Raw genomic sequence first — 19842 nt, 5'->3', positions numbered from 1 at the left:
AAAGAAAGAAAGAAAGAAAGAAAGAAAGAAAGAAAGAAAGAAAGAGAGAAAGAAAAGAAGGAAGGAAGAGAGAGAGAAAGAAAGAGACAACAGGAACTTGAAAAAAATGGATAATTTTGGGTATAGAGAAGATACAACAAATTATAAAACATTAACAACCATAAGTTTAAAGTAATTATCAAAATTACTACCACCTGTCTCAGGTGCACCAACTATATACCAAACCTGCCCTGAAGGGGGCTTTCTGAGAATCCAGAAAGCTTTCCCCTTGTGGGGGAAAGTGGGTTTTATATAAGAGGAGAAAACATTATCAATAGAGGATTTCATTGTTGTTTTGTTATTGTTGTTGGTTTGGTTTGGGTTTGGGTTTGGTTTTACCTTATACCATTTTATTGAATCCAAAGCACAGCTTTCTGGGAAGTAGAGATGACAATTCAGACTGCCCGATTTTCCTATGGGTAACATTTGCTGGTACACATCTGTTGAATTTATGGGACTCCCCTCCATGGAAGAGTCACACCAGTGGCTTTTGAAAACGGTTAGGTTCACAGCTATTTGGTAGCACTTGTGGGCATTCCTGTAAAAACAAAACAAAACAAAAACAAGCAAAATGGCAATGAAACACAGCAGAATGCAGCCAATGAACTCTTAAGCAGTCTCAGAATTCAGTCAGCTATTTTCACATCTTTTCTTATTATTTTCTAGACACCGCACAAACCCTCTGCCTCATATGAAGTAAAGAGTAACCAAGCCTCAAACCATGCATTACCCCAGGATAAGTGGCATTCATCGGGGTAGACACTGGCGTCTCATTCACCACGGCCCAGGAGGGTCTGAGGGTCACCATGAACCTCTTGAACTATTTATCTGAAGACGCCATACAGTGCTTACACTTCACTTCTGGTACAAAAGTCACCTACACATTCACACATCTGATCGGTGAGACTGCCTGTATCCCTTAAAACTGTCGACAGCATGGAACCTAATCACTAAAAGCTGCTCCAGGTGAACAAAGATTAAGTACGGAACACACCCAATTTACAGGTGGGAAAGGCAAGGTTTAGAGAGAGTACATAATATATTGTTGTCAGTCAAGCTTCTGTGGAAAGTCACAGAATTTTAATTCTCTGGCCAAATGAGTTTTACAGGTGGGTTTTATTGAAGTCTTGAAAAATCTTTACAAACTGAAAAGGAAAAGGAGAGGAAAAGAGAAGGGAATTGAGAGAACTAGGGAGAGACAGGCAGAGCAAGACAGAGACAGGGGAAGAGACAGACAGACAGACAGACAGACAGAGACAGACTGAGGACAGGAAGAAGTGCCTTTGGTGGGACATGTATTTTCTAGCAGAGTCTCGTATCCTCCAAGCAAAATTGTCTTCCAAGGAAATAGTTCAGTAGTCCACTGTCACTCAGAAACATTACCTCTGGCACATGGGTTCATGCAGACTCTAGAACATCTCCCAGACTTGCTAGCTTTTAACTGTCTGCCTTAAGCCAATTCCTTATCAGATGTGTTTGAATGATCTATCTGGGTCTGGATCAGCCAGTTTTCCAAAACCATTAGCCATCTTCGGAAATGGCAGCAATCGCCTTTGACAGACACCTCTGTAAGCTGGTCTGGGCTAAAACTTCAATGAAGAAGATGGTGCAATCTGTGCTCCAAAAGTTATTTCTAAAGCTGTTCTGCTTTCAAAAGTGCTCGCTGGACGTCACCTCCTGCCAGTTCAAGGCCGTCCTGCATTTGTATAGCTGCTAGTTGTGGTGTGTAGTGGCTGGTTGTGGTGGTTCACACCTGTCCTTTCAGTACTTTAGAAAGCAGTTGGAAACCTGTGTAGGCTATATATAACAAGTCTCCAAAATAAAGGCCAATATTACCCATTTTCCTAAAAAGTTGCCTTTAGAAATGGAGAGGGAGACGGGAATTAGTTCCACTTTAAATGAAGGACTTACCTTATAAAACACTGATAGATACCGGCATCCTCCACTGTCAATGGAAGAAACAAGATCCAGGTCTGGTCCTGGTGAACTCTAAAGTGTCTGTTGTTAGATACTGGGCTTTTGCTAGGTGTTTTGTACCATGTCAGATTTACTGCCCTGTTTGTTTCTGGGGGGTATGTGCAGTTGAAAAGAAAAGGCTGACCCTCTGAAATTATCACATTGTGCATAAAGATGTCCTCACACGTATCTGGGAAGGAAAGGAAAACAATAAAATAAAATAAAATAAAATAAAATAAAATAATGGCAGAAAACTGGAGTCATTATTCTTTTTAGGGAATATTTTGCTCTGGTCAATGTGAAATTGTATTTAGGAGTTAGTTTATTTGGGGTGTTTCCCCAAACTAGCCCAGTCATTTAGAAGCATAATGCTAAGACCTTCAAATGTATAGTGAGGACAAGGCTTCCCCAGGACCCTCCACAGAACCACAGCCCCTGTGTCTGTATCTGTCCACTCTTCTGCCCTTAGGCTCTGTCTCAGCATAGAACCAACCTGGTCGTTTTCCTGCCTATACTTGCAGTCAGATGTATCCCCTTCCACAGTGCTTGGTTTTAAAGACAGCTTCCCTTTAAAGCCCATTTCTGCCAAGTTAGGTTTTCTTAGAAACTTGTACTCTCTGGTAGTTTTGGACCATAAAATAACCCTTTATATGAAATAGATGACACTAGTAACCCATCGGTTTAAGCATTGGAACTGAGTCCACTCGAGTGTTTGAGGACTTCTCTGTATCACCTACGTTAGTCCAAAGTTCCAAGGTGACATTTGGGGGTTGAGCCTCCAAGAAGTTGGGAATGAACTTTTCCTATCCCTCCCTCCCCTCCCCCTCCCTTTTTTGACCTGCCTGCCAGATTACCTGGTGGAAAGAGTGACTAGCAAGGTTGGGGCTTAGTTGATGCCCCTGCAGGTGGGTGAGTCAGGGGCATGGAGATGAATGACAAAGGATGCTGCCGGCAAGGCAACAAGGTCTCTGGGATGCAGGGACTCACAGACCCGCAGAACTTACCTGCTGCCACGAAAAACAGAAGCACGAAAAACACCCCACAGAAGAGCAAAGATGTAACCCCCATCTCAGGCTACAAAGGAAAAAAGAGGACAATGGTAGAAGTAAGGGATGCAGTAAGGCTGGTACCTTCCCGCACACAGTGGGGCTCAGACTTTAGAGAACCCAGAAGGTCAGTCCCAGTTCAGGTCACTGGCCTTCCTTCCCCTCTGCATGGGGAACCCTCCACTTGGCCTCCCGCCGTTCCAAGACCAGCCTTTCCCCATCCCCATTACACCAGACCTTCAGAAGCCAGGAAACTCCGACTGGCCTGTAAAGGGGACTGGTGGGGAGTTGGGAGACAGGGCCAGATGTGCTGGCACTTGGATCAAGCCAGGGCCAAGAGACTGAACCCCAGCCAGAGCAGACTGTGGACCCGCCCAGCGTGCGTCTGGGATCGCATGGGTCGGAGGGGCTCCCCTGAAACCCTACGTGTCCGCTGGCTGAGCTGAGCGGTAAGTGCTGGCCCACCTGAAAAGGGCAAGGGCGAGCAGGAATCCCAGAATTTGACCCAAGTCCTGGCCCACTTTCCAGGTCGGAGTCTTCTAGCCGCCCCAGTGACTATTGATCACTAACTCCCTCCGCTCTCCCTTAGCAACGATGCTGCCCCTGGGTTGCTCCACCTGCCAATGGGGTCTCAGAGCGCTGGGTCTCGTGGAGCGGGAACCACTTTGGGGACCGGATCCTGGTCGGTCACCGCACTCTGCACCCTGGGCATCGCTTCTCCGCCGCGGGTGGAACAGACTCACCTTCCCCAAGTGGAGCAGGACAGAAATAATCCGTCCTTCGAAAATCGTTCAGTCTCTTTTTTCCTGATCCCAGGCCAGCACGTTCAACTATCAGGAATGTCAGCTTACATACGCTCCAGATCATCGCTAAAAATTATTATATCCTTTCCAAACACTATCTGAGCGGTTCTTACACACCCAGCACTGCCCTAATATGGACTATTCCAGAGGTGGAAGCGCTTCTGAGAAAAGGCATTAACCCCACCCCCCACCCCACCCCAGCCCCGTCCTCGTGCTAGATCTTAGGTAAAGTGGACTCCCGACAGGTTGAGCACCGATACAGTCTAAACATGCCATAAAGTAATGCTTGCTTTGACCTGTCTTCCTGCGCCTGAGACACTGGAGACCCCACTGGGCACTGAGAAGAGCAGCGGGAGCAAACGCTGTCAGACCAACAGCTTCTTAGCGGGCATCCCTCGGAAGTCTTTGTGGATTAGAAACTGTAAGACTTTGAAAACAACCACAGCGTCAGTCTGACTAGCTGCCCCAGGTTCACAAAGTTAAGATGTACACGTGTCTGTCCGAGTACTGTCCCTTGGCAGAAGCACTCCCTCTTACAATTCTGGGATGATCTCTGTGTTGAATAAGTTTGCGGATGCATGAGGAATCAATCATTAGTTTTGGATACAGAACAGATTTGGGGATAGTGAGTTTTCCAATTACAGGAAAAAAAAACAAAACCCACGACGTTAAGCGGAATGAGAAACGGAAGAAACGTCCTACCTATACGGAAATTAAACAAACAGGAAGCTAAGATGGAGACGAGAGATTACAGGGGTGGGTGGATGAAGCTGGTGAAAAGAAACTGGCTTCAATTAGTGCGCACCAACCCCCAGTAATATATAAAATTAAGACAAAACTGATTGAAGTTTTAAAAACAAAACCACAAAACTATCACGTGTGTGCACGCAGAACCTCCCAGAGAACTAAGGAAGGAACTGAGACTGTGTACTCACAGAGGTCTGAAGGACAGTTTCAGCTTTGTTTGGGGTGGCCAGAAGAAACCCTGCTTTGGTAGAAACTTACTGACTTCAGTCTCCTCTGGTGACCCCCCCCCCTCTTCTTCTCACTTTTGTATCTTGAAGTGTGTGGCACGCAGTTGTCAAGGGCCACATAATTCCAAACAAGTTGTGTCACGTAAGCAACAAACATCAGAAGCCATCATCTCCCAGCTTCCGGTCTCTGTCCGCCCAAACCCAAACTCCCAGTCTTCAACTTGGTGCTTATTCTCTCCCCTCCCCCTCCCTTTGTGTCTGTCTGAGTGGTGTGTGGGGGTGGAGAGCAGAGAGGGAGAAGCAGGAAATTCCTTAAGCAATGTAAAGGTATTCTTACATAAGATTTCCTAGTCACTGTATAAAATTTACTATACTGGGCACTTATACAACTTACTTTTTAATAAAAGCATTATATTTGCAGGATTTAAACATTTGAGGTGTGGTCCTTCTCAATAAAGGCTTGTCCCATCGTGTGAGCATGAGCAACCTTTAGCCATTTCGGTTGTCCCGTTTTTACGTTTTGCTCTTTATTATACGTAATGTTGCCGTGACAATCCTGGCAATGTCTCTTACACGTTTGCGAGAAGCTCCGGAGTCATTAGGTAGGTGTGTCTTCATCTGCGTTGGCAAACCTCTCACTGATTATTCCGTGACACCATTCTCTAGAGAAGGATTTCAGTGCCCCATGTTCTTGCCAAATATTAAAGGCATCCAAATGTGTCCGATGGCACACTGAGTGTTGGGAAGACACCTTAGAGGCATGAGCCCTCAACAGCTTGCCACCATTATTTTCTGGTAAATAACATTTTTTTAAAAAGAGATATTCAACTATTAGGAAGCACATAAGATATGAAATACAGTTAAGAGACAGGTGGAAAGAATATGATAAGGCACAGCCTTGCTCCTGAGCAGTGGCCTGGAGCCCAAACAAGAGCTCTCTCTTTCTACTTTTTAAGTTTTATTTTTACTATGTTTACATAATTATGTGTGTACATCTGCGTTGGCTATGTGCATGTGACTGCAGGTGACCATAGGGTCCAGAAGAGGGTGTCAGCTCCCTTGGAGCTGGCATTACAGGTGTTTGTGAGCTACCTGCTATGGGTTCTGGGAACCAAACTCTGTGATCTTCTGCAACAGCCATTTACACTCCCGCAGAGTGAACTGTCAGTACAAAGTCTCTGAAGGTCGGAGTTTGGGACACTTCAAAAAAAACTGAAATGAAGGGATAGGGATTGCCACACAGCAGAGGGGAGAGCTAGGTAAACTGAAGTATGGAAGTAGGTGTGGCTAGATCACACGGGGCCTGGGAACAACAATACAATGGCTGCCATTATTATAGGCAAAATTAAAAGATATTACAATATGTAAATCAGGAAAAATATAATCTTACACCCCACCCCCAAATTGGTACCCTTATCACTAAAGACAGCCTAAAGGGCAAAGCACTAAGTGGACACCACAGGTTTTCAAACCAGGAGCACATAGAGCTGTAGAGGAATGGCAGGGTGAAGGCATGGGGGAGGGGGGAGTTGCATGGGGAAAGAGTAGATCTAATAATACACAAAGGCAGGGAAAGTCGGTGTGTGCTACTGAGCTCATGGCTGCTGTGTTCCCCTGGGGCACAAAGAGTGGGGGTTAGGGCCTAGACCAACAAGCCCTTCTTCAGTAACAGGGGGGAGAGAGAGAGAGAGAGAGAGAGAGGAGAACCAGGAGATCAGAAGATAAAGAGGATAGAAGAGAGAGACGATTAAAAAAAAAAGTTTAGGATCTGGAGGTCTTGTACAAGCTACGGCTTGAGCCAAGCAAGCTTATTTTAAAAGTACAGCATTATTTGATGTACTACTTCCAGGGGAGAAATGGAGGTGTCCAAAGAAGCTACCCGACAATGGGACAAAGTCAGCAGGAAGCTAATCAAACAGAGTTGCAAGAGAGGAGCACAGGGTTTCTGGAGAATATTATATATAGGCCATGCAAACAATGGCCTTGAGACTGATAACCAATAACTCCATACAGTGAGAAGAGATGAGATCCTAGGATCTGAGGTCACAGCTCACCTAGGACCCTGGCCTCAGGTCACTACCGGTTCTGACAAGGTATTTCTGATTTGGAGAGGGAGCTCTGCCCTTCTCCATATTCTAGGGCCAATAGGTAGATGTCTGGGGCAAGACCTCTCTCTACTTTTTAAGTTTTATTTTTACTATGTTTAATGATGTGTGTTCATCTGTGTTGGCTATGTGCATGTGAGCCTTGGTTGCTCAGTCAGATAACCTCTCCACAGAGACCAGAGGAAGATACTCCCTTTTGGCCTTTCTGTTTTGACCTATATGCTTATGACATAAATCTCAGCACTTTCTCAACTTTTGTCTAACATGAATTTTAGAGACCCACAAACCATACATTGGGATAGAACCTAAAGTCTGGATATGTGTTGGGTAGAGCGGCAAATACATGGGGTGCCGCCTGGTACAATAACCAGCCCCACAGAGCCTCAGAAGTTAATGATTACTGTGCGATTCTTTAGAGTCACAGCCACGAGTGCACACATCCGGGAGTCCTTTAGCCTGGGCTTGAAGAAACCCATTGCCTCCAAGAGCTCCCACTACAAACTAAAGTCCTATTAGCAAATCGTTTCCCCTTCTAGAAAAGGGAAGCCTGGCAGTGTGGCCTCCATCAGGAGTCTTGTTCCTCTGGGTCCATAGAAAGAGGAAGCTAGTTTTCCGGACGGCTGTCCATCTATCTAACCTCGCTATGATTCCTCGATGACACTTCTCTCCAGAACATATAACTAGAGGTAGAGGTGCGAACAGGTCTTCAGGACACTCACCTGTCAGTAGTTGACGTCTCCTGGTCTTTCCAGCCTGGCAAGCAGGAAGCCATCTGCCCTGACACTTTCCAGGTGGTGCTGGCTCCTAGTCACAGGGCCCTGGAGCTGCTGGCAAGTTCTGGTGCCACCCAGTGCTGCAACTCATTCTGCTTGTACAGTAACACCCTAAATCCTTATCCACTCTTGATGCTCCTGGGGCTACCTTTTCAAACTTAACTCGGACATATGTCCTTATCAAAAACAAAAGGACTTGTATTTATTCCTCTCCAATGTCATCTGCAGAAAGCAGATGGTTAGAAAGGGTAACTAGTTCTCTGGGAGTTAGAGGACCTGGCTCCTGTCTCAGCACACTTGGCCATTAATGAAGGCTGGCATGAATCGGGAGCAAAGGCAGTCCCATAGGCCAGGGACTTGTAAGTAAAGCTTCTAAACATTAATACTTAACTGATAAAGAAGCATTCATTTCAAAGGACATTGTTTTGACTCTCACCTTCACAGTGATTTCTAGGTGTGGGCCCAACACTGCAGCTCACAGTCTCTGTGCAATGTAGTCAGCCAAGAACCGGAAGAGCTACTGTCCTTCTGTAGCCACACCAAGCAAACTCTCAGGGAGAAGAACAAGTGATTTTTGGAAAGGGTGGTTTGGTTCTGCCTATCTAAAAATTAGGGGAAAGAAAATCCAGACAGCCAAGAGAAACAGAAAAGCTATCTATTTGGCAGCCTTAATAGCAACTTACAGAGCCTTCTTCAAGTAAAGCAGCATGGATAAAGGTTTGTGCTAAGTTTTTGTATGTGTATGGATGTGAATGTGTGTGTGCATATAGGGGTATGTGTGTGCACATAGGTGTATGTGTGGATGTGTGCATATAGGATATTTGTGGGCATATAGGGGTCTGTGTGCATATAGGGGTATATGTATATGTGAGGACATATAGTGATGTGTGTGTGTACACGTGTGTGCGCACGTGCACAAGTGTGCACGCTCTAGGATGAAGAGTACATGTGCCAAGACACATATATGGACATCAGAGAACCTTGGAGGGCAGGTTCTTTCCTTCCATCATTACAGGGGTTCCAGGGGTTGAGCGCAGGTCACCTGGCTTGTAGAAAGTACCTTTAGCTGCCGAGCCATGACCTCTCTGGTGGATGCCTTGAGGCAGCTCCCCAAGTTCTCAGTGGAGTGTGCTGGCTCTTGAAGGTGTAGCTCTGCCGGGCAGTCTCATACAATTCATACTAGATTTGTTGCTGCTTTGGACCTCAGTGAACTCCAAAGGATGTTGCATTCTTTCCTGCCCGAGCCAGAAAGGGAATACATACCCCAGTGGGCTGGTACAGAGACTGCCATGGCTGGAATATAAGTGGTAAATGTCTGTAGAATCCTCCATATGCATGTGAAGTGCTCTGATTGGTACCAACACCCTTTTCCAGCTGTCTAAGCATTCTGTTCAGCCTCTCTCTGCTGGGACACCCTTCTGCCTCTCTTCAATTGTCCCACTAGCTCAGTGAAAGGCTTCTCCCTAGTGGTCTCTCTCAGCAAGGGGCAGGGTAGCTAGCTGCCTGACAGGAAGAGGAGTTCCGAGGCGGTGACAAGTGACAGGCCAAACTGCCAAAGTGGAAAAGTGCCTGGTTGTCTAACTGCTGAACAGGAGGCGGGGAGGTTACATTTCCTGTAATTTTCCCCTTCTCTAAAGCTTGTTTGGGGTACACGCACATGCATGCACACAAGCACACACACACAGAGGCATGCACACACATGTACACATTAATTTTGTCTTTTTTTTAAGCAAGTATTCTTGTATTCTGACACCCTAAGTTCAAGACAGCAGCCAGGGCAGGAGGAAGGATGGCTGACCGCTAATGTTGATGGAGGAAGACTAGTATACAGAGGCAGAGAAGACAAACTGAGGCTTTGGTGTCTGGAGAGTTCCAGGAAGCTCCCAGGCTTTCAAGGCCAAAAAGCAACAGTGCTGGACACCTAGGTCTGGTAGCTGTAATGCTGGCTGCTATCAAGGGCTGAGGGATCCTGGTGGCCAGCTTGCCAGTTGCTGTCATGCTAGCAAAAGGAAAGGCTCAGTACTGGCTGCCTATGAAAGAGCAACAGCAGATACCACTCCTGCCTGCCTGTATCATGGGTGCTGTCAATCACACAGGACTAGACAAGCATCCGAGAAGGCCAGCATACAACTTCCTTCATAGCCTTCTCTCTCGATGGATCCAAGCTTCTTCTTTCCTCGATTTCTCCATTAGGCACAAGTTTAATACTCCTAGAATATCTACATAAGCTTGACAGCAGGCATATTTCCTCTGCTTTGAAATCCAGTAAAGGATATGAGACTGGGTTTATTTCTTTTAATCAATTTATTATGAAGAATCTGCAATTTAGAAAAAAAGTCACACAGCTAGATTGACATGGCAACTCACACAAGGCCTGGCCCAGCCCCGAGGTCTGCCTGTCTGAGAGGTCTTCTCCTCACACAAGTGTTGTTCTGAGGCTCACTGTGGAGCGCCACTGTGGATTTTACACCTTCACTATCAGTCACATTGATGTGCTCTTAGCCACCACAAAAAATGAAAACCCCATGACGTAATTAAACTAGACTATCAGCTTTAAATTCTCTCTCTCTCTCTCTCTCTCTCTCTCTCTCTCTCTCTCTCTCTCTCTGCCCTGGTTGTCCTGGAACTCACTTTGTAGACCTGGCTGGCCTTGAACTCAGAAATCTGCCTGCCTCTGCCTCCCAAATGCTGAGACTAAAGGCGTGCACCACCATGCCCGGCTCTTAAATTCTCTTTTATGACTCACGTGGCCTGTCCCGGCTGCATTCAGTCCTTGCTCAGTCCACACCCGATGTTTACTCTTTGTTCCTCTCCAAGTGGCATATTAAACTATAGCTGCATGCATGCTCCTTTATATATGCGTATATATAATAGAGTTATATAAATCTCTGTGTGTTAAAGGCTAGTGTTAGCATTCCTTCTAGGCTCCATCCAACAGTTATCTAGCAACAGCCTGATAGTCCTGGCTTGCTATAAAAGGGACTCTTTGGCCTCCCTTTTCTCTTTCTGATCTCTCTCTCTCTCTCTCCTTCCCTGTCCCCTCTCATTCTCTGTCTCACTCCCTTCTCAACTCCCCATCCCATGTCCCCAGTTAAACTTCATTCTATATTAGATCTGTCCTACAGCTGGTACCTCAAGGGGACAGGGGATGCCCCAGCATGGGCCCTCCAAGGTACCTCCAAACTGGTTTCCATAATGACTGTCTTAAGCTGCACTGCCACCCGTGTAGAGTAAGGCTTCTCTTAGCATCTTCCTAACATCTGGTGTCGAGTTTGTTAGTGATAGCCATTATGACGACCATAAGAGGCTACATCTCATTGTAGTTTTAATTTGCATTTCCCCTGATGACTAGGGATGTAGTACACTTTAAAAAGATATCCACCATCCCCTTGTGTTTCCTTCCTTGAAATCTGCCTGTTCAATCATTCATCCATTTGCTGACTGGACATCTCATTTCCTTGGCGTTTGGTTTTTACAGTTCATTTTAGAGTCTGGATATTAGCCACATGTATCGAATCAAGCAGGAAACACAGGAGTTGAGGAGCACTGAAGCAGAACAGAAACTCGGTTAATGACTAAGTGTTCAGGAGGGACTGCCACTGTCCACAGCCCTCAAGGTAAACAAGGCACTGCAGCTGACTCAGGCAAAGCTGGACAAGGAAAGTTGAAGAGGGAAAAAAATCAGGAGCCAGACAGAAATAAGCACCTGTCGAAACCAGAGGTTTTGACCAGAAAACAATGCCCAAATGACACCGGCAACCCATTCTAGGTAAAAGGTCCTTTAAAAGGTTGAATAGATACGGCTCTCAGCAGGCTGAGATCCTAGCAGGTGTCAACAGGATCCTACCAGCCCACAGTCTAGCAAGACAGGCCAGACTGGTCCACTTGCTCCCTGGCTCAGAGAGGCGGTGTTAGTGTTTCATCTTCAGATTTAAGATGAAATAATACACAGGAGTTAGCTGCCCAAACCAGGCAAGTCTTCCTCAGCTGCCCCCCCCCCCCCCCCAGCAGTCGGCAACCAGCGGAGTATGCCTTTGTTTGGAAGGCTGGTGCTCATTTTAAATGGTGTCATCCATTCCCTGTAAGGTTTTCCTTCTCCAGAATGTACTTGGGCACATGCTTCCACATGCAAACGCCCACCTCCCCCTACACACAGAGGCCGTGTCTCCCATGTATCCTTGCTGCTGTAAGGATTCATTTCTCATTTTATTCTAGTGAATGTGAAAACACTTCTCAATGTATCGTCCACTAGCTGCTAAAACTAAGAGGGTCTATTTGGAAGTTCAGTCCCAGGTACTGGATGGAGATGCTCCCTGTGTGACCTGGATATATATGAAGTCTATGAAGCCAGAGAGAGGAAACCTGGGTTCTAAAGCAGCCAGGCGCTCTGCCCTCGTTCAGAATCACGACTGGAGAGGAAGTCATAATCTGCAATTTTGAAAGCAGGTGGCACTCTTAGGGAGAAATAATTCCAGAGACCTCTCTCTCCAAAAGAAGCTAGTTCAAAATATGCTGGGAATGGCATTTGACGGAGAGACTTTATATACGACGTGTTAACAGTGTTAGGTCTGACCTAACACATGGCTAAGACAAACATTTGTTGGTCAAAGAACAAAAGCACACTGGCATACTGGATTCTTTGGGTGAGGAATTTAGGAAAAGTAAGTTTTCCGGCCCCCGACTGCAAACTTCTGCATACCTACTACTTTAACTTTTTATTGAGTGGTTTACTCAATAAAATGAAGACCACTGAACTCAAAGCGTCATAGTACATATATTTCAGACACCTTGCTTATTGGTCTGAGAGATATGGATATTTACCCATAAAGGCTAGAATGGCAACAGTAACAGAATATAAGATTTACATTCGTTTATCATCAGTTTAGTGATGTGATGAGGATCAAGTCCAGGGCCTCAGCTAGGCAACTGGTCTATCACAGAGCAGCAGCCTAGCTCTTAATCTACTCCATAAACAAAGGAACAGATGGGTCTAAGTAAGGGAAGTCAGGGTTCACAGAACTACCTGTTTGACCATCAACCTTATACCTTGTCTTAGTTGGAGTCATCATTGTTGTGATAAACACCATGACCAACTTCGGTAGAAAGATTTATTTGGCTTATACCTCCACAGCACTGTTCATCACTGAAGAAGTCAGGACAGAAACAAGGTAGGCGCTGATGCAGAACTTCTTGTAGAACTCAGGACTACCAGCTCAGGAGTAGCACCACTCACAATGGGCTGGGCCTCCCCCACCAATCACTAATTAAGGAAATGTTCTACAGGCCTGCCTACAGCCCAGAAATATGGATGCATTTTGTCAATTGAGGCTCCTTCCTTGCCCATGACTCTAGCATGTGTCAATCTGACATAAAACTAACCAGCACAGATATCAGCTCCCCTACTCCAAGAACACCCTGCAAAAGGCCTGGTCCTTCCTATCAGGCCTTAGAACCCATGTAAGATGAAAAAAGGACAGAGCAACCAACTTTCAGTGATATTCAAAGGAGGCTTTAACAATTTATTGGAAAACAAGTTTAGTTTATTGATCAATAATATGCACTGTACATAAATTTTGTGGTTTGTGATAGATAATATTTGGCATCTGCTGCAGAATTATAAAATCAAGTTCTTTAATAATAAAAAAAAAAACCTTCATTATTGACCAGTATAAATATAAATTATTTTAAAAAGTCATGGCTCAATACTTTCTCTGTCATAAGTAAAATTCAAAAGGCAGGAGAGATAAAAATATAAATTCTGATAAACCAGTTTTAAACACTGGCGATTAATATATGGTTGCACGTGCAAACTTTTGCAACACTTGGCCTTTTAAAAACACCATCAGAAAGTACGGTGAAATCTAAGTACTGGGGGACACATGGTCTTCAGCTGATACCAGATACTTCTGGGGAGGACCAGGAGAAGTCACAGGAAGTTCCCACTGCCTAGATGTGGTATTTCTTCCTCTCTGACTGCCCCTGGGAACCAGCAATGACTCTACCTTCTTGCTGAGGGGCTTTCTTGACACTGGCTCTGTTCCACCTCGGTCTCCGGTGTCACAAGATCTGTGGTCCTCTGTCACTGCTCTCCCCTTTATACTCTCTGGCCAAGCTTCTAAGAACTCTCATTCACAGGTAATATACACACATGTCAATACATTTTTGGGATGACAGACAAAAATAATTATCAGAAAAATCAAGCCTTGAAAGCATCACGGGTCAGGAATGACCTCACTCCAACAGACTTCTGGCTGCTGTCGGGGACAGCCTTTCCTTCTCTAACCCAGCAATCCAGTGATCTCCTGTCAGGTTGGGTTCAGGAGAAATGAGGTCAAAACTGAAGAGTCAAAATCCCAAATTGTGTGTTTTGTTTACTTCTATGTAGGTGAGAAGATGCTTTTAAATAACATTTGTGCTCAACCATAGCAGATGTGGAAAGTCTGAAAGACAGAATGGTATCCCCCTACATTCAACCCTTAAAACCAGGTTTGTTCTTGGCATGTGAACTTGGTTTTTCAATCTTCCAGAATTGTGAGGATTATTCTGAAGACAGTCATCTAGTTAAAATCAAACAAACAAATAACCAAACAAAAAACTTCTGTACCACACACACACACACACACACACACACACACAAAAGAAAAGAAAAGAAAAGAAAAGAAAAGAAAAGAAAAGAAAAGAAAAAGAAAAGAAAAGTTTTTCTTCTTACATTTTTAGTTGGGAGAAGAAATGTTGACCGTTAGGGAACCAGTGTTGGAAAATAGAAACATCATACTGAAAAATCTGAAGGTAGGTGCTATAAATCCCAACAGCGAAAAGGACTGGGTTCCTCCTGTCAAAACATGCCTCACTCAGCTGCTTCTCAAAGAACACCCGGGTCGGGTGTCCTCCCACAAGTACTGAGTTAGTACTGAGTAAGTACTGAGTACTGAGGTAAGTGCACAGGGCTAGACCTGAAATCAAAAAGTCAGAGCACAGGGACAGAAACCAGAAAGTTCAAGGCCTGGGTCCAGTAGCGTTAAGAGAGTCCTTTTGTTAAATAGGTCAGTTTCTCTCTATATCAAATTAGAATAATTGCAAATTTAAATACGATTATCCAAGACCCTTTAAAATAAAGGCCTAGGCAAATCTATACCATCTGTTCCCAATACGGAAGGCAGTGAGATACACCCACTCCCCCTCCCTGCAGACTGATTGCTGCTAGTAAAGAAACAACCTTTTACAGAGAAGCAGCAGGGTTGGGATGACAGGCAAGAGGGCTGGCCAAGTCTGAGAGTAGGCAGAGGTTGGAAGGTTGGGATCTTAGCGTTGAAATAAACTTGAAACTTTAGCAAGCTCCTCTCCTCGTCAGGTGGAGGAAATGCAAGAGCAAATCATAGGCTCGGGAAGTGGGTGGCAGGGCAAAGACAGAGACATTCCAAGAGCAGGTACGGAGGTCTCAGAGGTTGTTCGGCAATCACCCAGCAGGAAGTTGAACAGCGGCACTAGGACTCAAAGATGGGGAGGAGTGTAGACTTCAGATTCTGCGCAGAAGAGCTCCAGGGTGGGGGATTGAAACCCCTCCAGCGGTGGGGGCTGGGGTAAGAGCGAAGTCTCACGTGTGAAGGTGAGTCCTCAGACTGCCTGTGACAGGACCGAGGTAGGAAGCATTGCATTTGTTTCCAGAGAAGCAATGAGCCGAGTAAAACACAGAAGGAAGATGGCGCGACAGCCATTTTAGGGTGGAAGCTTGATTAGAAGAAACCTGTGGGTGTCTGACTTCCTTCTACAGTTAATTTAAAATCTAGACCTCTGCAGAAAGCTAAAGTGACTGCAGAAGAGTGAACCCCACAGAATCCTTCTTCACTGAAACCGTGGTTTTCAAGGTCTACACAATAAAATGCAGTCTTTGAAAACGAAGTTTGGCGGCCAAGGTATCTGGAAAATATCTGGAAGAAATGCCTTTCACTGTGGGGTATCAGTAAACCCCACCCGCACTTATACTTTGGGGAGCCACTTCTTTGACAGCGACCTCCAAAGTGTCCTCAGACAACCACAATTCCACTGTGAGACTCCACAGAATCTAATTAAACCATCCACACATGTGGCCATTTCCTGACGCCTCCTACGCCCAGTTCACTGCCTCGACTGTTAGTCAAGCATCCCAGAGCAGCATCCCTGAGCAACCATGGCTCTCTGAGCGGCCCTGGCCACCAAGTCCTGTTCTCTTCACAATCCAGTTCCAGGTGATCTGGGACAAGGGACTGCACAGGTTTGGTTCATGACTGTTTTACTGGGAGGCACAGCCCAACTGCAGCCTCTTATGATGGGAGACATTCTGAAGTTCTTGGCCTGCCCACTTTTGCCATGCTAGCCGAGTGGTAAGTGTGTTGTTGCCGGCAATTTCTCCTTAGTGTCCCGCACAAGATCCAGGGTTAGTAAGTGGTGTTTAGACAATGGTGATCTCCGTTGGGCTGGCATCTGGTATCTTAAGTTTTTCCAGAACCTGGTCTTTGCAGACTGTGGTCTTTCTTGAAAGTCTCCTGACCAGCTAATGGCTCCGTGTTTCTGCTTAATGAACTGAATAGAATCTGGCATTTTCTCATAGTCTTGGATTTTTTCCAACTCAAGCAGGACGATTTTAATTCCTTCCTGGATGAGAGCATTGTATATAGCTATTTGCTCTTCAGATGACTGGCCCAGCCAGCTGAAGGCTCCCATATCTCTCACTAGAATGATAATCAGCCTCCTGCTTTTCTTTACATTTTCATTAGTAACCTCGATGGTATCTGTAAGACACAAAGTGCAGTGCAGTCAGGCAAGAGGCCATCAATATATTCTTTCCTGAATTCAACACTCAAAGATGCTCTTCCTAGACTCTTTTTTATGTCTCCTGTTGCTTCTTCCTTGCCTTACTTGAGATTCAATGACAATTAAAATTTACAGACCAGCTCAAAAACTGACCCATGAAAGACAGACTTTGCTCTTGGAACCTGGAAAACTCTCAGCCAAAAAATTTTAAACTTCTTGTTAGGTTGATTGATCTATAATACTCCTAGTCTATTAAAGCAGTTGCATGTGATTAGATCTAACTAGTCATTACATTCCAGGATACTAAAAGTCAATTAAACATTGGCCCAACATGACTAAGGGAAAGTTCATAATTTTTCAGTCTTCCGATGTGTACAATGGTGCCAGCCTTCCAGAATCAGAGCTCAGCAACTAACTTCACAAGAAACATTTACATACCTTCTCCAGCATAGTCGTCCCTTCCATGAATGAACAGCTTGTATCCAAACTGTCCCTCCAAGACCTCAGGCAACAGTTTAAAAACAAAAGTATCTAAGTCTGAGAAGGACGCCTCTCCCAGGGTCTTGGGATAAAGAATATAAGCATCGTATGTCTTTCCATCTGAAGCTAAAAGGGAAATGAAATTTAGAGCCGTGACAGGAAAGGGATTCGATAAATCAACAGCACCAACATTCATTTCTGACTGAAAGAGCAATACCAACAGTCTAAGGCTGCTTTAAAAACACAAGAGAGATTGTAGCTTTGTTTCCAAAGCTTAGAGGGCAACGCGCCTTCTCACGTGTTTTTTAAGTGGGCATTTAAGTTTTCCGCATATATTTAAATAGTCTCCACATTAGTTTTGATTGTCAGCTTGACACAGTTAGTCATTTGAGAAGATGGAGCCTCAGCTGAGAAACCTCCCACCAGACTAGCAATAGGGCATTTTCTTGACCAGTGATAGATGTGGGAGGGAGGGCCCAGCCCACTGTGGGAGGAGCCATCCCTAGGAAGGTGGCCCCAATGGCTTTAGAATGTGAGTTGAGCAAACTTTGGGGAGGAAGCCAGTAAGTAGCACCCCTCTATACTCTCTGCTTCAGTCCCTGCCTCCAGGTTCCTGTCCTGATTTCATCAGAGATGAAATGACTATAAGCTGTCTCAGCCAACCCAGGCAAAGTGGTTCCTGAATACACTTTGTCCATGGTAAACACCTTCAAATTGTCTATAGAAACCCTAACTAAGACAAATAGTCACAGAGGCTATACTCAGACTGTAACTTTTGACTATTAACAAAAAACTACCATTTCATTCATTTGAATGTATAAAATATAACCTAAATAATAGAATCATATACACTAGCATTCACTTTATGCACAATCTTTTTCTATTTCAAAAATATAATTTATTCATTCCTTATAAACTTCATACATGTATGGAGTGTATTCTGATCATATCTACCTGTCCCTGTTCCACTCCATCTCCCCCCAGAGCTTTCCTCTGAGCATCCCCCTCCTAGCTTCATGTCCTTCACTTATGTCCCTCTGAGTGAGTCCAGCTAGTGTCCTTTGTACCCGAATCAGCACAGAGCCATCTTCTGGAGCACAGGCAGCCTGCCAAGGGACATAACTCCAAAGAAGACTGACTGTCCCCAGCAGCCAGCACCCATTCTCAGCTAGGGGCGGGGCTTTGTGTGCTCCTCACTCTCCATGGCTGGATCTTCAAAGGCAGCCATAGCTTCTTTTCTAACATTAGCATCGTGCAAATTGTTCCTATTTCTCCTTGAACTTGTGCATTTGACTTCCCCTATAGAATATTGTTTGTTATGCTTGTGAATTTATTTTTAACTTCCCAGAAACAAAAATTGCATGTTGAGATTTTTTTTAATGTCAGCCTCTGTTTTCACTAATATATGTCAACTCTAAAATGGTTGCACGTTTCATTGTAATGTTTTCATCTATGTATATAAAATACCAGAGTCACCCTTACTATTCTTTCTTTTCAATCCTCTCCCACAATAGCTTTTTAAATTCTCATGTTTTACTACAAAATTGCCCTCACATAGCATTTAATGCCCCCTATATTCACACAATATGATCAGACCCTAATCACCTTTTCTTACACTAGCGTCTAAATACCTCAAGCCCTACATTCTTATTCTTCCTATATTAGTTTGATATGATGCTGTCATTTATAGATAAAAAGGGACTTTCTTTGGGTATAGAAATCTCTATTTCATTTGAATGTGGGTCATGAAGTCCATAGGGCACATGCAGCACAGAGCATGGCCTAACAATGGATTCTGGGTAACTAACTTACAGACAGGCGCTCTGAACACCCGTGTGTCCTGCCAATAAGGAAGCTAGGGTGGTAACTTAGACATGAGTGGTATCAAGGCAGATCATTTATGAAGCTAAATGAGAATAAATAAGGCTCTCATATAAGCCAATGTCATCGTTAAGAGCCTTCAGGACAAATGCTATTCATCATCTTCGACTACCCAGAGAAAACATTTCATGGAATATAAAATTATACCTTTTGAGGGAAGAAAACCAGAGCAGGAGTCCCTGTACCAAAGCACTATGTCAACCTTGAAGACTTTATAGATACACACACAGCATATAACTGTAGCGGTGAGGATGATAAAGCCCCCGATGAGGTAATTCTTGAAGTCAGGGACTACAACAGAAAAGAGGAGAGAATCATTAGAACCAGGAAGAATGGAAGCTCTTGGCATGGCAATTTGAAGGTGTTTACCACAGACAAAGTGTATTCAGGAACAGACCCATGTCTGTTAGTTCAGTATCACTGGTACCGATGACCACAAATGAGCTAGGCAATGGAATTCTATTGAAAATTAAGGTTTCTTCATTTAAATTCCCACCTCAAGCATAATGCTCAGGAAGAGAAAACCCACTGGGAACTACAGAGACAAAGTCCACAGCGATGCAACAGACGTCAAAAGCCTGCAGGATTCACCAAGCAGCAGGGAGAGCATGTCAGGAAGAAACAAAAGATGTCGACCAGAGAACTAAGTCAAGAAGCAGGAGGGTGGGGGTGGGGGTGGGGGGGAATCCAGAAGAATAAAAGCAAGGAAAACACCTTTTTGCTGCCAAGACATGGGTAGCAACCAGGGAAAATCTAAACACTTAATGATTTTACTTCTCTGATTTATTCATTCATTCATTTTTGCTTACATTCCTATATATTTTTAGTCAACTACAGAGTATTTAAGCAATACTTCGCATTTGTACACATGTCCTACTGTTCTTTTTATTTTTATTTTTATTTTCAAAAACAATGGTGACCCAATCTCTGGGCACAACAACTAGAATCCTAATCTTTTTTTAAAAATTAGATATTTACTTTATTTACATTTCAAT

At 44.5% G+C, this 19842-nt stretch overlaps 2 protein-coding genes across 5 annotated transcripts in view; both read right to left on the bottom strand.

Moving 5' to 3' along the window:
• Il1rl2 (interleukin 1 receptor like 2) overlaps positions 1-5014 on the bottom strand; it is a 44793-nt gene extending 39779 nt beyond the window's left edge. The window contains exons 1-4 of one of the 2 annotated variants that reach the window (XM_021169276.2): positions 4780-5014; positions 3000-3069; positions 1951-2185; positions 379-577 (exon numbers count right to left, since the gene is read on the bottom strand). In XM_021169276.2, the coding sequence (XP_021024935.1) occupies positions 379-577; positions 1951-2185; positions 3000-3063 (498 nt within the window). In that variant the 5' untranslated portion in view covers positions 3064-3069; positions 4780-5014. The remainder of the gene's footprint in view (positions 1-378; positions 578-1950; positions 2186-2999; positions 3070-4779) is intronic. The other variant, XM_021169282.2, reaches the window with a different exon arrangement.
• A 9323-nt stretch (positions 5015-14337) lies between these two features.
• Positions 14338-19842, bottom strand: part of Il1r1 (interleukin 1 receptor type 1) — an 87231-nt gene continuing 81726 nt past the window's right edge. For all 3 annotated transcript variants that reach the window (XM_029474724.1, XM_029474728.1, XM_021161739.2), the window contains exons 9-11: positions 18995-19138; positions 16925-17092; positions 14338-16464 (exon numbers count right to left, since the gene is read on the bottom strand). In XM_029474724.1, coding sequence (XP_029330584.1) covers positions 16046-16464; positions 16925-17092; positions 18995-19138 — 731 coding nt within the window. In that variant the 3' untranslated portion in view covers positions 14338-16045. The remainder of the gene's footprint in view (positions 16465-16924; positions 17093-18994; positions 19139-19842) is intronic.

Source organism: Mus caroli, chromosome 1 (genome assembly GCF_900094665.2).
Source record: "Mus caroli chromosome 1, CAROLI_EIJ_v1.1, whole genome shotgun sequence".
Classification (NCBI taxonomy): domain Eukaryota; kingdom Metazoa; phylum Chordata; class Mammalia; order Rodentia; family Muridae; genus Mus; species Mus caroli.
Note: the sequence above shows the minus strand (reverse complement) of the source record. Positions and strands in the feature narration are given on the sequence as shown.